This window comes from Rhinichthys klamathensis, unplaced genomic scaffold (assembly GCF_029890125.1).
Source record: "Rhinichthys klamathensis goyatoka isolate OS25496 unplaced genomic scaffold, OSU_Roscu_1.1 h1tg000800l_1, whole genome shotgun sequence".
Classification (NCBI taxonomy): domain Eukaryota; kingdom Metazoa; phylum Chordata; class Actinopteri; order Cypriniformes; family Leuciscidae; genus Rhinichthys; species Rhinichthys klamathensis.
This window is the reverse complement of record NW_026607193.1, coordinates 201,233-218,445: the sequence shown is the minus strand read 5'-3', so window position 1 is coordinate 218,445 and position 17,213 is coordinate 201,233. Positions and strand designations below refer to the sequence as shown.

General features: G+C 40.5%; 1 protein-coding gene across 2 annotated transcripts in view; it reads left to right on the top strand.

The window, feature by feature from the left end:
* The window catches only part of rapgef4a (Rap guanine nucleotide exchange factor 4a), a 117,213-nt gene that overhangs the window by 70,420 nt on the left and 29,580 nt on the right, over window positions 1-17,213 (top strand). For both annotated transcript variants that reach the window (XM_056243481.1, XM_056243480.1), the window contains exons 5-6: window positions 5,130-5,202; window positions 14,389-14,453. In XM_056243481.1, coding sequence (XP_056099456.1) covers window positions 5,130-5,202; window positions 14,389-14,453 — 138 coding nt within the window. The remainder of the gene's footprint in view (window positions 1-5,129; window positions 5,203-14,388; window positions 14,454-17,213) is intronic.

The following is a 17,213-nucleotide window of genomic DNA, read 5'->3' as shown; positions in this document are numbered from 1 at the left end:
TTAAACGGATTTCCTAAAATTGGTATCGAAAAAAGTATCACCGGTATCGGAGTCAAGGTATCGGTATCGAAAATTTTGTTACGATACCCAGCCCTATATGTAACCGAGATGTTCCCTTTCAAGGGAACTCAAGCTGCGTCGAAACGACGCTGTGGGAACACTATATCCACCCCGCCATAAGAGCAAGTGTCCGTCTGTGAAATCAATGCGCACATTCAGAAGAAAGCACCAGCGCCGGTGGAGCCGAGGTCAAGGTCATAGAACCTCACGAATGTGTACGGCGAGGACCAGACTGCCGCATCACAAACATGTTTGAGGGAAACTCCTGACAGTAATGCTCTGGAAGCAGCCATACTCCTAGTCGAGTGAGGCTGTACTGTCCTCGACCACCCACTTGCTCATCCTCTGCTTAGATGCTGGGTACCCCTCTCTGGGTGAGCCAAAACAACCAAACAGCTGTTCAGATTTCCTCCAGAGGGCAGCTCTGTGGACATAAGTATCTAAGGCCCTAACTGGGCAGAGCAGATTTAGGGTGTATTCACACCTGCCTTGTTTGGTTCGATTGAATCGAACTCTAGTTCGTTTCCCCCCTTGGTGCGGACCTTTTGGGCAGGTGTGAATACAGCAATCGAACTCGGGTGCGGACCAAACAACCGAACCGAGACCCAGCTGAAGAGGTGGTCTCGGTACGGTTCCAAACGAACTCTGGTACGGTTCGTTTACGCTGTGAACATGAACCGACCCAATTGCAAGAAAGCACTGCGCCTTTGAGTCAACAGGCTTCCGTAGTCGGAGATTTTGGCATAATGGTTTGTGTTATTGTTGTTCAAGTGCGAAAGAGAATTCCATTCCGGCGCGCTGTCTGGCCACACGATACTGTTGCGCGTCTTTCTGTGCGTCGTGTGTGTATCATTGGAATGAATGAATGAATGAGTGTGTGCATCAGGACTTCACATACACAGCGTTCTCTTTAGTCTAATCGCGCATAGATGCAAAAAAAGCTTTTGCAGTTCATATAATGTAACGATAGTTACAATACAAGGATGATGCTGCGTTAAACTGGACAAACTTAATCGCAAGCGTTAACATTGACAGCACTTGTTAGCAGTATATACAATAAGAATCTCATTATTTGAATGTGTGAACATAGCCCCTCTCTATGAATGAAAACTGTATACCTTATCCGTCTTCTGCGCAGTTTCTTCATATTGCGTTTGTACAGAATAACACAATTATTAAAATAACAAATATTGCAGTACGAAATATCTCCATGCTGAGCCTTTTTTGCACTTCCTGATTTCCCTACTTGAGAATCCTTGTCCAATGAATGGACGACCTTAGCACACGTGTGGTTTTGTTTACAAATTTTGGTTCACTTGCAAAAAGAGCAGTGTGAAAGCGAACCGTACCAAAAAAAAAAAAAAAAAAAAAAAAATTGGTCCGGACCAAAGCAAGTGAACCATCGGACTTTCCTGGTGTGAATACACCCTTAGTTTCTCTTGGTCTGACATCCGGAAGGGAGGAGGACAGAAAGCCTGCAGTGCAATAGTACCTCTTACAGTATTAGTTGGAACCTTAGGAACATAACCCGATCTAGGGTGAAGAAAAGCCTTTAAGATACCGGATGCAAATTCCAGGCACGGATTTGTATACTGTGGCGAGCAGGACGAGGCCGAGGGACGTGAGAGCGGCGCGAGGCCGGTGGCGTGAGTGATAATGAACGTCACCTGTGAGACGCACCGGTCTCTCGATCTTCACTGTCGTCGCTCCTCCTTTATGCTTCCGCTCCTCCGTGAGAGATGCGAGACAGGTGCGTCTCACAGGTTTCGTTCATTATCACTCACGCCACGGCCTCGCGCCGCTCTCACGTCCCTCGGCCTCGTCCTGCTCGCCACTTATACCCTCTCAGTTTCACTCGCCCGAACTGAATTTGGAAAACAAGCTTTTCGGTGTGCCGCACCCAGTGATTGGATTTGTTTTCCATTCAAGAACAATGAATGGGGACTGAAGCTTTCAATCTTCAAAAAAGAACAGAAAAATATCAAAAAAGTGGTTCATGATTTTTGAGTGAACTAAGTGTCCAAACACATTTTGAAGCCCACAAACGCAGACTCACTCTCTGACTGTTGTGTTCATTATTGTGGGATTTATCGATAGACATAATGACATATTAGGTTAGGTTTGTGTGATTTATGAGATGCATCAGTCAGAGATAATGACTTGTCCTCTTTTAGAGAGACGTCCACTCCCCAGAGAGCGGGACACTCACATCTGTGGCCCAGAAAGGTTGCATTAACTGTCCCAGGTGTCCTGGTTAATGGCTCAGGCCGTCTCGGTGTCATTAGTCACTGAGATTAATTTATTGGCACCTCTTGTTACTAAAACATTCTTTCATCGCTTTGAGAGTGATAAAATCTACTTATTCTGTCACATTCCTTCTATATGATGATATTTATGAAATTTATTGAATTGCATATTCTCAAATCTAAATCCTATAGAGACCATGATGTATAAAGTTAAGGTCATCTGTTCTGTATTGGGTTTGATGGATCAAAACAGATAAAGTAATTGAATTAATCGACATATTGAATATGGTCTTTGGGGATGTACGAAACCTCTGCATGTGGTGGGGTCTTAAACATATTACCTGACCTCGCTGGACTTTCTGCTCTCTCGCCAAACACTAAATGGGCACTAATCTCTCTCATGTGTCTATAATTAGCAGATGTTTTTGTCCAAAGCAACATAAAGTAAACTAATGCTCTCCTCCAGAGAAATCCAAGGTTAAGTGCCTTTCCCAATGGCACTCTTTGTCTGTCTATCTTGAATTTGCTGTCAGCTGTACATACTAACTGAACTGTCGAATAACTTTGACTGTTTTGTCTCTCTGATTATCATCCTTTTTTCTGCAACATATTTTGTTTGTAATATTTTGCTTCAAGAAAAGGAAAATAATAATAATGAACACTGCAATATTTCTTAATAATTTGCTAATTGTTGTTAGTGCAGAACACCAGACAAATGACAAAAATGAGATTCTCTCAAACTAATGAAATAAATTTAATCAAAATTCTTTCAACCCTATGATCACTTATCTGTAATATTATATTAATAATTTCACAGTTAAGTATATTCTTTTATTGTATATTATATCCATAAGTACTTATTTCTCACAAGGGCTATCTTTAACACCGTGAAGTTAGGATTTGGTCCATTATATTAAGACATATTTGATAGAGAGATAAAAATATACGCGACTCTAGGTATACGTATACGAGGTTGTACCTTCAATAGGATTTGAAATTCTGCAAGTGTGTGTATGCCATGAGCTCTGTGTCAGAAATGTGCATACGTGTGTGACCTGTGTGTGCTGTCTGGTCTTTCATTCAGAAATATTGATTTAATCCAGCATAATCCCTTCTGATCTGCAGTCAGAGCTGATTTAAGAGATTACTGATGGCACTGCCTCCTAACTCTTCTGAAACTGCTTTCCTTATGTGTTCTTAGATGAGTCCATCATTCTGGGCTGCAACTCTAAAGGAAAACTAGATTTTAGGCGACTATGGCAAGAAACTTCATTGGATGTTTGGGAACTAAAAAGAAAAAACAGACTCAGCTGGGGGATGAGGTTTATGTATTTTTTTCATGTGTGTATTATGCTACCTCTGATTTACATAGCACTGAGCGTGTGTGTGTGTGTGTGCATATATTATTCATATACAGAACGACAAACTATTTTACCCAATATGCTTTAAGGTAACAAGAAATGGTGTTTTCAATTCATTTACCTCTGCTATCTGATGTATTTTCAAGTGAAATAGGATATTTAATCCCCCCCCCCCCCCCCCAAAAAAAAAATGTTGAAAAGGATTTGATTTTATCCAGGAGTTGACTGGATCATGAAAAACAGTATCTATATCCTCCTGAGACCCAGAAAAAAAAAGTTTTTTGAATTTAGTTTTTTTCCATGTCATCACACTGTTTAGAGCACAATAAACAAATGGTAAAAAAACATATATATAAAATAATATTTTATTCATACGTTATGCTATGTCCTCTGTAGTGGACGCCAGGACTAAGTTGTTTAAAAAATAAAATGACATGAAATTATATGTATAGGCAAAACCAATGGGATTTTTTTTTCAATCACCAATACATTTTGGGGTTTCAGGATTTTTTCAACCAAAATTTGTATAAAGATTATTCTCAACTATGTTATGAAAGAAATAATGGAATGAATTGATACACCATTTTACTTTTTGCAATATGTGGGTAAAATGGCCATAAGTTAATATTCCCATTCAATGCAATGTATCTATACACTGTATCTAATTTGCACATTAATGTGTTCTTGGAGCAACATTTAATGAAAAAATAAGGGTAATAATTGGAGTAATAATTGGCAACATTTTAATAATAATATCTAATATTTCATAGGAATATTGATGTATAATTTATTTCCATATTCACTTGTTGTGTCTCCCAGAATGCCTGATAAACATGATTTTAGTCCTGATGTCCTCTACAGTGGACACGTTTGAAATCAATGTCCTGTTTTGTAACAGAAAGTAATTTTTTTATTTGAAAGCCCTTAACATTTTCCTGAGATGTTGTTTTATGAAATACAATTTGAAAAGTAGTCCAATTTAAATTATAATTACAATATATTATCATATTTCCATAAGAATGCTACATTTGATCACTAAATTAATGTCAGACATTTTTAAAGACCAAGGAGAAGTTGTTTTCATGGTGAAACCTCTAAAACATTTGGTATCTCTGAAAAGTTCTGAATGTGCTCTTTACAGGACACCCAGGTTGTGTCATGTGACATGTATGATGTCAGAGAAATTCACTAAAATATAATGTCCACTACAGTGGACAAAAGTCTATTCTTGGGTCCCAGGAGGTTATAGCAGGTGATTTGTAGGGAAGGATTGAAAATAAGAGGCATTGGTGATGCTCAATGAAAAGGAAAGTTATGATGAAAGATTGAAAAAACAAACAGGTTTTTCTTTGGAACCAGGACCAGGAACATGTACTAAGACATTTATTTTAGTAACTTATTACCCATTTACTCAATTTCTTTGTATTTGCTGTCTTGTGACTGCATTGTTTGTATCTTTCAGAATTATCGTCAGTGTATGGCTGGACTACTGGTCCCTCCCTATGGTGTTATGGATAGTGTCCCAAATGCTAACAGTAAGTACAGTACAAACACTTGTCTTCGTTCTTAAAGGGCCTCTTCACCCAAACAATGATAATTCACTGATAAATGTACTCACTGATGTTGTTCCACACATGCATGACTGTCATTCTTCTGTGGAACACAGTTTTTCAGAATCTCTAAACTGCTATTTTTTTCATAAAACTAAAGCATATTGTAAACAGAGTCTGTCAAGCAAAAAATTCCTTGAAAGTATAATTTAAGTAGTGCAACTTGTGTGGTTGTTACATGTCCTCTGAAGCCATACAATAGCTTTTTTTTTTGTAAAATATCAAAACATACACCACTGTTCAAAAGTTTAGAGTTGGAATGTTTGACCAAGGCTGTACATTTATTTGAACATAATACAGTAAAAACAGTAAAATTGAAATATTATTAGAATAAAAGTTCAAATGTAATTTATTTCTGTGATGGAACCAGCCATTACTTCCATCTTCAGTGTCACATGATCCTTCAGAAATCATTCTAATATGCTGATTTTCTGCTCAAGAAACATTTCTTAATATCATCAATGTTGAAAACAGTTGTGCTGCTTCATATATTTGCGGGAATTATGATACATGTTAATATGTTATAGCAGTATGTTACTGCCCCTTTTCATCAATATAATTCATCCTTTGCAGAATACAAGTATTCATTTCTTTTAAAAAAAAGGCAGCTATGCTGTAACTCTTTTTCTCAGTTGTGCTTCAGTATAATCAAACTTGGCACATTGCGATCAGTTCTTGAGGGTTTTTACTGAAGCTAATGTTCTCTACACTATAGAGAGGTCTATACAACATAAGGTTCTTTATATCTATAATTTATACTTTTTAAAATAAATTAGCGTGTTTTAAAATTGTAAAATGACTCTTTTTGTCTGACTTCCGGTATCCCCATATCAGAGGGACCCCTCACCTCTGGGAAGAGGTCAATCCAGCCATAGGGCCTCTTCTGATTTTTCAAAAGAAAGGTTTTATTTTATTTTTATGACTGAGTAAGGAATTCTCGTTGAGGAAGGAACACTACGGAGACCACATCCTACCCAAAGGGGGAGGTTAGTATGTGGAAAACACATCCTCACCAGATGGAGAGTACTACATAGGGAAGAGTCCCTGTGGAGGACTCCACCTGATAAGGGGGAGACTACTGGGCACAGCGACACTACATACGGAGTACAAGCCAGATTACATCATGTCATGATCATGAAAGGGGTATACCATGAGTAATGGGGCTGGTAGTGAGTACCGAACTTACTACTGATGAGTGCTAGGAGGTAGAAAAGATGTCCTGGGTTCACCAAACCAGGGGAACTCTTTAGGACGACAAGGCACACGTTACCACCTCAGAGAGGGGGAGGGCCCCTATGCAAGCACTACACCCAACCAGTTGTCCAAGTTTTGCATGTTGTTACCCAAGACTCGACATGAAACTGGTTCCATACTGAGATTATAGAATCTCGCTATGGTGTTGAGTGTAGCCCAGCCTGCAGCTCTACATACAGTATGTCTGCTAGTGAAGCACCGTTCACCAAAGCCTTCGTGGCTGTGATACCCCTTGTGGGGTGAGCTCTCACTCCCAATGTGCACAGTACACCTTGGGTCTGATAAGCCCAGAGAATGGCATCCACAGTCCAGTTGGTCAATCTCTGTTTGGAGACAGCCTTTCTGCTGACCTCCGAAGCAGACAAAGAGCTGCTCAGATCTTCTGAAGCTCTGTGTGCGGTCCAGGTATATGTGCAAAGTGTGCACTGGACACAATAGATTCAGCGCTGGGTCTCCCTCATCAGGAGGGATTGCTTGCAAGTTCTCCACTTGGTCCCTGAAGGGAGTAGTGGGAAGTTTGGGCACACATTCAGGCTGGGGTCTCAGGACCACGTGAGAGTGTGACGGCCAGGATTCCAGCCACGATTCACTTACAGAGAAGGCTTGTAGGTCCCTCACCCTCTTGACAGAGGTGAGCTCAATCAACATGGATCTTTCTGTAAGGCGGCGGCCTGTAGGTCCAAAGAAAGATCTTATGAGGGGACAAGGCGATTCAACCTGCATGCACCTCTCAGGAACATATTTATCAGGTCATGCTTCCACAAAGACCTGCCACTCACAGTGTCGTGGTTTGCTGCTATCGGAGAAACATACACTTTTAGGGTGGAGGCGGACCAGCACCTCTCCAGGCCCTGTTGGAGGAAGGAAATCACAGACCAGACAGCACATTTTCATGGGTCTTCACCTCGGGAAGGACCATGTAGTGAAGAGGTGCCCCTTCAAGGCATACAGCTGCCTAGAAGAGGGGGCTCTTGCCTGAATGTTATAGTATGTATCATCGCTGGTGATAGGCCTCTGAATTCCTTCTCGTCCCATCCAGGGACCAGACATGGAGGTTCCAGAGGTCTGGGCGCGTGTGCAGGGCCGTCCATAAGGGGGGATAAAGGGGAACGTTTTCTGGGGCACAGCCGCTAGGGGGGGCCCATGCAGTCCAGCAATAATTATGTTCATCCTAAATATAAGCAAAGGTTACCATATTTTATTTTTAACCAAAATAGCACCATTTATTGTTGATAGTGAGAAAAAAATCCATTTTATTTCATGTTGCTTGAGTAAAATGTAGCCTGTGTCATAATGAAACACCCCTCTCCTGAAAATGGTCTGAGTTGGCTATTTTGTTGTACGTAAGTCAAAACGCCAGTGCTTCGCGAGTTCGCGCCAGTTCGCGGTCAGCAGCACAAGTGAGTGACACGATGGAGTGCGCGAATTGACACGGTAAGACCATAGACAGTAAAAGAAAAAGTAAGACCTATTGCTCACCATCTCCCCAGTGTGATTGAAGCAATCGATTGCCTAAAATCGTCCTGTAAATTATCTAATGAGGCCTTATCAGATGCGCGAGGACTGAGAGAATATTTCATGTCATTTACAGCAGTTGTCATGTGCACCGTCCAGCTAAAACTACTACAACATATCGAAGATAGGATGGAATTTGCTTCTACAGAGTGGCAGCCTTATGGTGTGTTCACACCGAACGCGAATAGAGCGTCAAATACGCGTCTATCGCGTCTAGTTAGACGCTTGAATATTCGCTCGAGTTCAACATTTTTCAACTTGCGCGGAAGACGTTCACGGCAAACGCGTCGCCCAATTCGCGTCATTCGCAACGCCCGGCGCGAATGATGCGTCTATTCGCGTCTTTGCATTGACTTTGTATGTAATCTACTCGCGCAAATAATTAAAGTCCCCGTGAACCGGAAGTTGCAAACGACTTTTCTCCAGTGTTGTGACGTATTTCCGAGAGAAACGGAATACTAAATGAGGCAAAATAGTGGGCGTGGCTTTTTCCCTAACTAGCACCTGATTGGATCTAGAAAAGTAGGTGTTTTCATTCAGCCTGTCTACTGTCAGTTGGAGGGGCGTGATTACGGATGTTAAGAAGACGCCCAAACCGTGAAACCTACGTCATCAGGGAAAGTCCTCCAACGCAGAGGGGAGGGGAAATTTCCGATTTTGATTAAAGATTATGAAGCCAAAACATTTTTTTGTTTGGATTGACTTGCATGGATGAATTGTTCACCACAAAACGATCAATTTAGGCAAACAAAGTAAGTATGGTCAATTTTGAATTCATGGGGACTTTAAATACGCGGTCGGTGTGAACACACCATTAGATATTGGACAGGTCGTGGGAATGGGGTTGTTTCATGACAATTTTCTTTCTTTTTTCATTGGTTGTTGCGTTAAATCGTACCCAGATACAATAGTGCTATTTTCTGATTGGCTTTTGTGTAGCTCGACTAACAACACAGAGGAGACGCGCTTGATTCCTGCCGGGTGAGAGCCATTTTGGGCGCTGCGGCAAATTCTATTATAAATCGTTTTTCCGCGTGAGAAATACAATATGTGGCGGGAGTGCGTGACAAAATACCGAAATGAGTGACTGTCATGCTCAATGCGTGACACTTGAGATCCCTGTGTGTGTGTGTGTGTGTGTGTGTGTGTGTGTGTGTGTGTGTGTGTGTGTGTGTGTGTGTGTGTAACTATAGACCCCATCACTGAGTAAGTCTCTCTCAGTTAAATGTATGTGTTAATGTTGGAGAGAGAGAGAGCACACGCATGATATGAGTAGCCTATTGCAGATTTGGGGAGGGCCCATTCACTGGACCTTTTCAGGGGCCCAGTCATTTCTGTGGGCGGGCCTGCGCGTGTGTCAGATTTTGCCCTGCCCCTGAGAAAGAAGGTCCCTTTTGCCAGGAAGAGGCCTACACCATTAGCGTGAGCTCCGAGTACCAAGTTTGGTTGGGCCAGTATGGCAAAACAATTAGTAATTATTCTTCTTCCCTGACTTTGCACAGTGTCTGTGCAATGAGGCTCACTAGGGTAAACGCATACTTACGCAGGCCCCGGGGGCCAGCTGTGAGCCAGTGCGTCCTTGCCAAGGGGACTTCGGTCAGGGAATACCACAGTGGACAGTGGGAGGATTCATGGGAGGCGAACAGGTCTGCCTGTGCTTCCCCGAATCGACTCCAGATCAGCTGGGCCACCTGGGAATGGAGTCTCCACTCCCCGAAGCGTAGCTTGACGCAAGAGCGCATCGGCTGCAAGGTTGAGGTCACCCAGGATGTGAGTGGCTTGCAGTGCTGCTGACTTCAAAGGAGGAGATGGCGGGTGAGTTGTGACATGCTACGAGAACGGATACCGCCTTGGTGATTTATATACACCATTGTCACTTTGTTTTACGTCCGGACCAACACGTGCTTGCCCTGAATCAACGGATGAAACCTCCACAGGGCTAGCAACGCTGCCACCAACTCAAGGTATTTGATGTGCCAGTGCTATCGGGGCAGAGTCCAGGGTCCCGAGGCTGTGTGCCCATTGCATACAGCGCTCCAGCCTGTCTTGGAAGCGTCTGTTGTAACAACAACATGCCTGGACACTTCTTCTAGGGGAACTCTTGCCCTTAGAAATGCAAGATCTGATCAGGGGCTGAATAAGCGATGGTAAATCAGCATGATGGCCACGCGATGTATGCCGTGGCGCAATGGCTATCTCGGGACTCAAGCCTGAAGCCAATGCTGAAGTGGTCTCATATGCATCTACCCCAGCAGCGTGACTGCGGGCGAGGATGCCACATGCCCCAGGGGCCTCTGAAAATATTTCAGTGGTACTGCTGTTTTGTGCTTGAACAATTTCAAGCAGTTCAGTATCGACTGCGCACGGTCTTGTGAAAGATATGCTGTCATGTTGATCGAGTACAACTCCACACCGATAAAAGAGATGGTCTGCACTGGGGAGAGCTTGTTCTTTTCCCAGTTGACCCAAAGTCCCAATGGGTGCTCGAGGACCAAGTCCCTTTGCGCACACAACAACTCTTGCGAGTGGGCTAGGATTAGCCAGTCGTCGAGGTAGATGAGTATGTGAATGCCCACCTTTCTTAACGGGGCAAGGGCAGCTTCTGTGACCTTTGTAAAGACACAAGGAGACATGGACAACCCGAAAGGGAGGCCTTTGTATTTGTATGCTTGTCCCCCAAAAGCAAACCGTAGAAACGGCCTGTGCTGAGGAAGCATACAAATATAAATGTATGTATCCTTCAGGTCTATCACCGCAAACCAATCTTGATGTAAAACAACATGTTTCTGTGGGGGAATCTCAGTTCATGTTAAATTCAAAATGTATTTAAAGCTGCTGTCCGTAGCTTTTTTTGGGTTAAAAATTATCCAAAATACATATTTGATAAAATACATAACCAGCCAGTGTTCAAAACTATCTGCTTGCCTTAGCTCGATTCAAAGCGGTAAGCTTGTAATAATGTTTTTTTAACTCCAGTGGTACTGGTGGATTTCCGCGGGAGATTCGAGCATGTCTTTGCGTCATTACGCCACATCTGTACACATAAAGAAGGAGTCTCGGCTAGTTTAAGCTATATTGCGTGTGAGGATGCTGGAGGTGGAGATTTATAGCCTTTTCTCACAGCACTTGATATAATTAAACTTATCAATTTGATGGCGGATCCAGAAAGGTTCAAACGACAATCACCAGGTGACAACAGATTCACCCGCTGTAAAATGCAAAAGACTTCGTTCGGACTTCAGAGTGGCTACAGAAAAAAAGAGACTGCAACCGGACCCATGCGAAAACAAGGATAATATCGGAAGGACATTACATGTAGGCTAGTCACGCAATGCTGACGTTGTTAACATTAACAATGTGAGAACAAAGTATAATTTGCACGGTTTCGCGTGATATGATAACTTATAAGCGATTGTTAGATTTAATCAGCGCGATTTACTGCAATGTCAGAACCAGAACAAAGGTGGATGTTTCTTACTTGTTCAGATGACATTTTCCGGTGAAAATTCTTATGTTGGTCATACTTCCAAAAAGAATAGGCTAATCTGTGATTCTGAATGCATCCACACTGGCGCGGTGATTGACAGCTGCTCACTCTCCTCAAACACTGTGTTCATCCGCGCTGTGCCGTGTTGAGAGGGTGTTGAAGTATAACTCTCGTTGAAGACTTCGAACAGAGATGGCGACAGTGCGACAAAGAGGAAAAACGCTGGACTGCAGCTTTAATATTTTTTTCAAATGAAAAGTTGAATACAAAACGGTTGTATTTTTAATGCTAATAGGACCATATTGTAAATTGTTACAGATATGTCGATGTTGCTGTGTTGAGTCATTGCTCTCTATTTATACGAAGAGGGGTGTGCTGTTTTATGTAAAAGAGTCTTCCAGGACTGGATACTTTAAGAGAGTTATTGTTCCTGCAGGAGAAAGCATTTGTGGTCTGGGTAATGACCCACCCCTGCTCCCCGTGGCCCCTCAGGGCCCATTACTGAAGATTACACACATCCTGCATCCCCATGATGACTTTACATACGATATTTAATCTTCTTGCTTAACTATCGCTTCTACTCAATCTGCTGATTTTTAACCCTCTGGGGTCTGAGGTGTTTTCTGGGCCCTGGAGGTGTTCTGACATGCTCTGACATTTATGCTTTTTTCTGATACTTGTGACATTTTCATGGCTAGAGTCTGATTACACTGTATTCAGCACAAACTCTGTTACAATAATATGTCAGCAGCATGTATGTAAAAGTTTTTAGTTTTGAGATAATGACGTTTATGCGTGGTTTGTGAAAAAACTAAAAAACATTGTCACTGAAATAAGGTCATGAAACCCATACTAATTATTTCTTCACAAGACTTTTGAAAATTGTATCACATAGCCTAGAATATTTGCTTCAAAACTATGTGAAAATCATCCTGATTACGCATTCAGATAAGTCAATAAAGTATTTTAAAATTGTTATGACATGTTTTGTGTAAGAAAGCTTTATGCGGGTAGGCGTTAACCACCCATTAATATTGATGGGTTTCACACCTGAGAAAGACAAAGACCCTCCCCTAATGGCCCTATTAGGTGCTATCAGGCCCCATCATTACGAGGAGCCTTGCACAAAGTATGAAATTTAAAAAAGAATGGATTTTAGATTGTTTGGATTTATTTACAACACAACATAATCCAAAGATACACAACAAAGGACAAAAAAGCACATTAGTAAACACACTGATCTAAAGACAGAGGCTTGAACAGTCACACAACTTGTGCCATTCCTGAAACATAGTACATACCTGTCATCTCCAAGGTGTTTGATTTTTCACTTAACCATGTTCATGTACAGTCTCCTGTGAATGTTGAAGTCAGCAGGACTCATCAGTGGCATCTTGTCCCTGTAAAAAATAAATAAAATAAATAAACACATGGGAACATGCTGATATCAAGAGAAACTATAGGGCTGCACGATTTGGGGAATTCATTTTATATTTTTCTGGTTAAAATTATTATTAAATATATATAAAAACACCACGTTTGTTGTGCATTGTTATAGCCTATGTATAGGGCTACATAAAATAATAACAGATAGATTGCAGGCGGCCTATATCGTTAAAAATTAACACTTCAGTAACACTACACTAGACCAAAATATATGGATTATCATGTTACTTCAAACGTTTCCATTCATTATGAAATGAGATTGGAGAAAAACATGAAGCCTAATGTTTGGTGTGTTTTGCTTTTCAAACCCACAGCGCAAGTGACTCAAACTCAGCGTGTGCAGAGAACGTTTACTGAAGCGATCGAGCCGCTCCAAACTATGAAACATTATTGTTACATTATACATAGCCTATCTACGTTTGAGCAGATATCCACAAACACAGTATTTAACAGTAAACACGGGTCTAAACATTATAATATTCACCATTGAAGAATAAGCATACTTTATATCATGCTGTTTAATTATCGAAGATAAAAACATTCTTGTGTGTACATGTATATTCACTCCAATCTCATTTCATAACATTTTAGTCTGGCACCAGTTTAACTAGTAGCTACAATGTAAAGTATATACAACCATAAGACGCTTAGTATGTGTCTTACCTTAAAAAATCGTTCCCATAATCAAATCGTGTTCTTCTAATTCTTCTGAGGCAAATCCAAGGTGCCCAGACCAAACACTTCCAAACTCGACGAAAAGCAGAGCATGACTGAAGTCGCTGAATCTTTGTTTAGAGGTGATGAGGGCGTTGCGTTCCTTCACGTGGATCATTTGAATTTGAACAGCTCGCGCGCGTGTGGCCGTGGTCACATTAGATCTAATGAGCTCAGGCTGAAGAAACTGTACATGTCGTTGCTTTCATATGGATTACTTAAACAGAGAATATTTGTTTTTGGTATGATTTACATCATTTACAAATGGAGACTTAAAGCTTTGTAAAGACATAACTCTCACATGTGGATGGCAAGTATTTGCTGAGTTAAAGATAATTTTCTGTCGCGTTTCATAATGAACTTCACATTGAGAGAGACGACAAAATGCGCATCATGTTTATTTTCTTTATTTTACGAAAAACAACATTTTGTTTTTATTATTAATGTACACAAATGAAAATGGACATTTAACAGTTTTGAATGATGTATAACACTTGCCTGTATCACAAAAATCGAAAGAGTTATTTGAGTCTCTTTTGCACTGATAAGAAAAAAAGTGAGCTGGTATCGCCGGCGAGACCGCCGACCCCAGGGGGTTAATCTTGCCTTGACTAAATGATTGATGCTCATATTAGGTTTTAAAGACTTGATATTTATTTAATTAATTGATTTGTCATATTTTTTTTCCCCCATAGGAATGCCTGACAAAGAGAATCTGAGCAACAGTTCACCCGGATCATCATCCAAACACTTAAATAAGGTTTGTTTTAACCCTAAAATACAAGCATATATCTTTGAAATCTTCCACTGTTCATCAGGACACATGTTCACTATCCTGTCTAAAGTCATGACCATCTGATGACAGTCTCTGTGATTGTCATCTTGTGGACCCCAAAAGTGAAAGGTCTGTCATCATTTACTCATCCTAATGTCGTTCCAAATAATTCTTCAGTTGAACACAGAAGTTAGTCAAAATGCCTTGAGTGCTCTTTCCATGCAATGAAAGTTAATGGGGGACTGGTGCTGTCAATCTCCAGAATAGAAAATAAAATACCATAAAAATATCAAAACAGTAGTCCATATGACTCTTTCACCCTATTCTCAGAGTTGTTTGTAATCATATATTATAATATGTAAAGAACCGACTGAAACTTAAGCAGTTCACTGATAATCTTCCCCTCTGCCACAGCTGTCAAATCTCCAAGATGCATAAATGAATGCTGATTGAGGTTTTATTTGAAATGTTCGTCATTCAACAATATTATACTATTGGTGTGAAGGACTGTGTATGTTCACGTCTGTCTGCATAATAACTTTTTTTTCAAGACGTAATTTTTGCCCTCATTTTGAGGTGGTTTGTTAAAAATGTAGTGCTACTGTGAAATCTGATGCAAACTCTCTGCGGCTTCATGCCTGACACCAGGAAGCAAACTTATAGTGAAACAACTTCGGCCTGACTTTTATAAATAAGCAATATCTAAAAACTTGCACAGAAAATGGATTTCTCCTAGTCTGCTAATGGGAAGTCCATTTAAGACATTGTTGGACTCATCTGATGAGCAGAGAGAGTTTGATTATTGTTATTTCTCCTGTTTGCGTCAGTTCTGATAAAACTGCATCCTTCCTTCCCACCATCTCCTCCATAGAATACAACATTTGTTTGAAATTTAAAAATGAACTAGGCAGCTCTGGCATCCTCTCTCCCATTTCTGAGCATGTGCCCATTTGGAGTTCCTGTTCCTCTGACCTCTCAGGTCATTTCAAGTGCTTTGTTTTTCCTTTTTCTTTTTTTGTTTCTATAATGATGCATCCAAATAGCAGGTGATCAATATTGGCCACAACAGAGTGTCTGTGATTTGCATAATGGTGTTGTTTTATTCACTTAAGTCTGAATCTGTCTTAAGGCAGAAGGCAGAATCTGTCTTATGTGAGTTACATAATCGTTATGTAATGTAGGAACACACTTCCTCCGAGTGTACAAATCATGCTGTAAGATGCTGAAGATCTCAGCAGACAGACACACTTAAATTGATTTGAACTTGGATGAGTTCACTGGTAATACTGCTCAGAGTCTGTTCTGTACTAGTTAAGCTTTGCATAGCTTGGCTTGATTGCAGACAGAATTGGTTTGTTTGGAACAAAAACAAATTTGAGATATTTTTGCTTCTTAGCTCTTAGTTTCAATTAAAGTTTTGAGATGATTTTTTATAGTGCATTATATTTAATATTTTACTTTTATTTATATATGTATATACATAAATTTATAAAACATTTACATTTACAATATACATTTTAATGTATATTAAAAGGGAAATGAAATAAAAAAGAATCAAAAGTATATATATATAAAAAATTTTCTTAAAGGTGCATTGCGCAACATTTCATGTTAAAAATACCCGTTTTTCTAACCCATACCAAATTGGAGTCAGACAGGCGTCGGAATAAGACGAGAGTCAACCTCGGGAAGGCTTTCAACAAATGGAGAGATCTCCGGTCTGCTCTAGGGCTCAAACGGGATCCTCAGTTGGCTTTTTACAAAGTAATAACTTATATTGTTCATGAACGTGATTCCATAATAATACAATCATAAGTGGATACAGTAAACACATAAAACAGTTCAACATGGAGATAGATGGAAACAAAAACCGAAGTTTTCTACTACCCCCGTTTACCCCCTCACACATAAGTGTGTAATTTACTCAAATGCCTTTCCTTTCATATATTTAAAATGACTTGCAGATTTGTAACTTTATTACCTCTGAAGACATTATGACTGTAAACAAAAGATTTGTGCGGCTGATGCTTCTTTGGTTATGAACAGCTCGTGCAAGCGTGCGTGTGGTCCATGAGCGTGCACACCTCTGGTTGCAGTTTCGCTTGTCGCCAGAGGGGGCGTAGTTCTGCAAAAACTCAGAGACTTGCGCAGTGCACCTTTAACACTATTTTCAATGCATTTCTTTTGATTCTTTTTTATTTCATTTCCCTTTTAATATACATTTATTATGGTCCTTACAAGGCAAGAAAATTAACTGATATAACCATACTTCACCTGTTGTTTAATCACTCTACACTAAGACAATACATTTTGTATTTCAAGATTGTTGATTCAAAATGTTGTTTAAATATGGAAATGAGGCATTATCTAATTAAAAATGCTGATGATAATAGATAAAGTGTAATAAAATAAACACTTAAATGTGTTTTTTGGATGTTTTCTTCCCACTAGTCTGAAAGAAGACAAATTATGGAAGTAAAATACACTATATGGACAAACATACATTTAAATACATGGACATTAATATGGAGTTGATCCCCCTTTGCTTCTTGCTCTGCTGGGAAGGCTTTCCACAATATTTCGGAGTGTTTCTGTGGGAATTTTTGCCCATTCATCCAGTAGAGCATTTGTGAGGTCAGGCACTGATGTTGAACGAGAAGGCCTGACTCACAATCTATGTTCCAGGTCATCCCAAAGGCTACATTTCAGTGGGGTTGATGTCAGGGCTCTCTGCGGGCCAGTCAA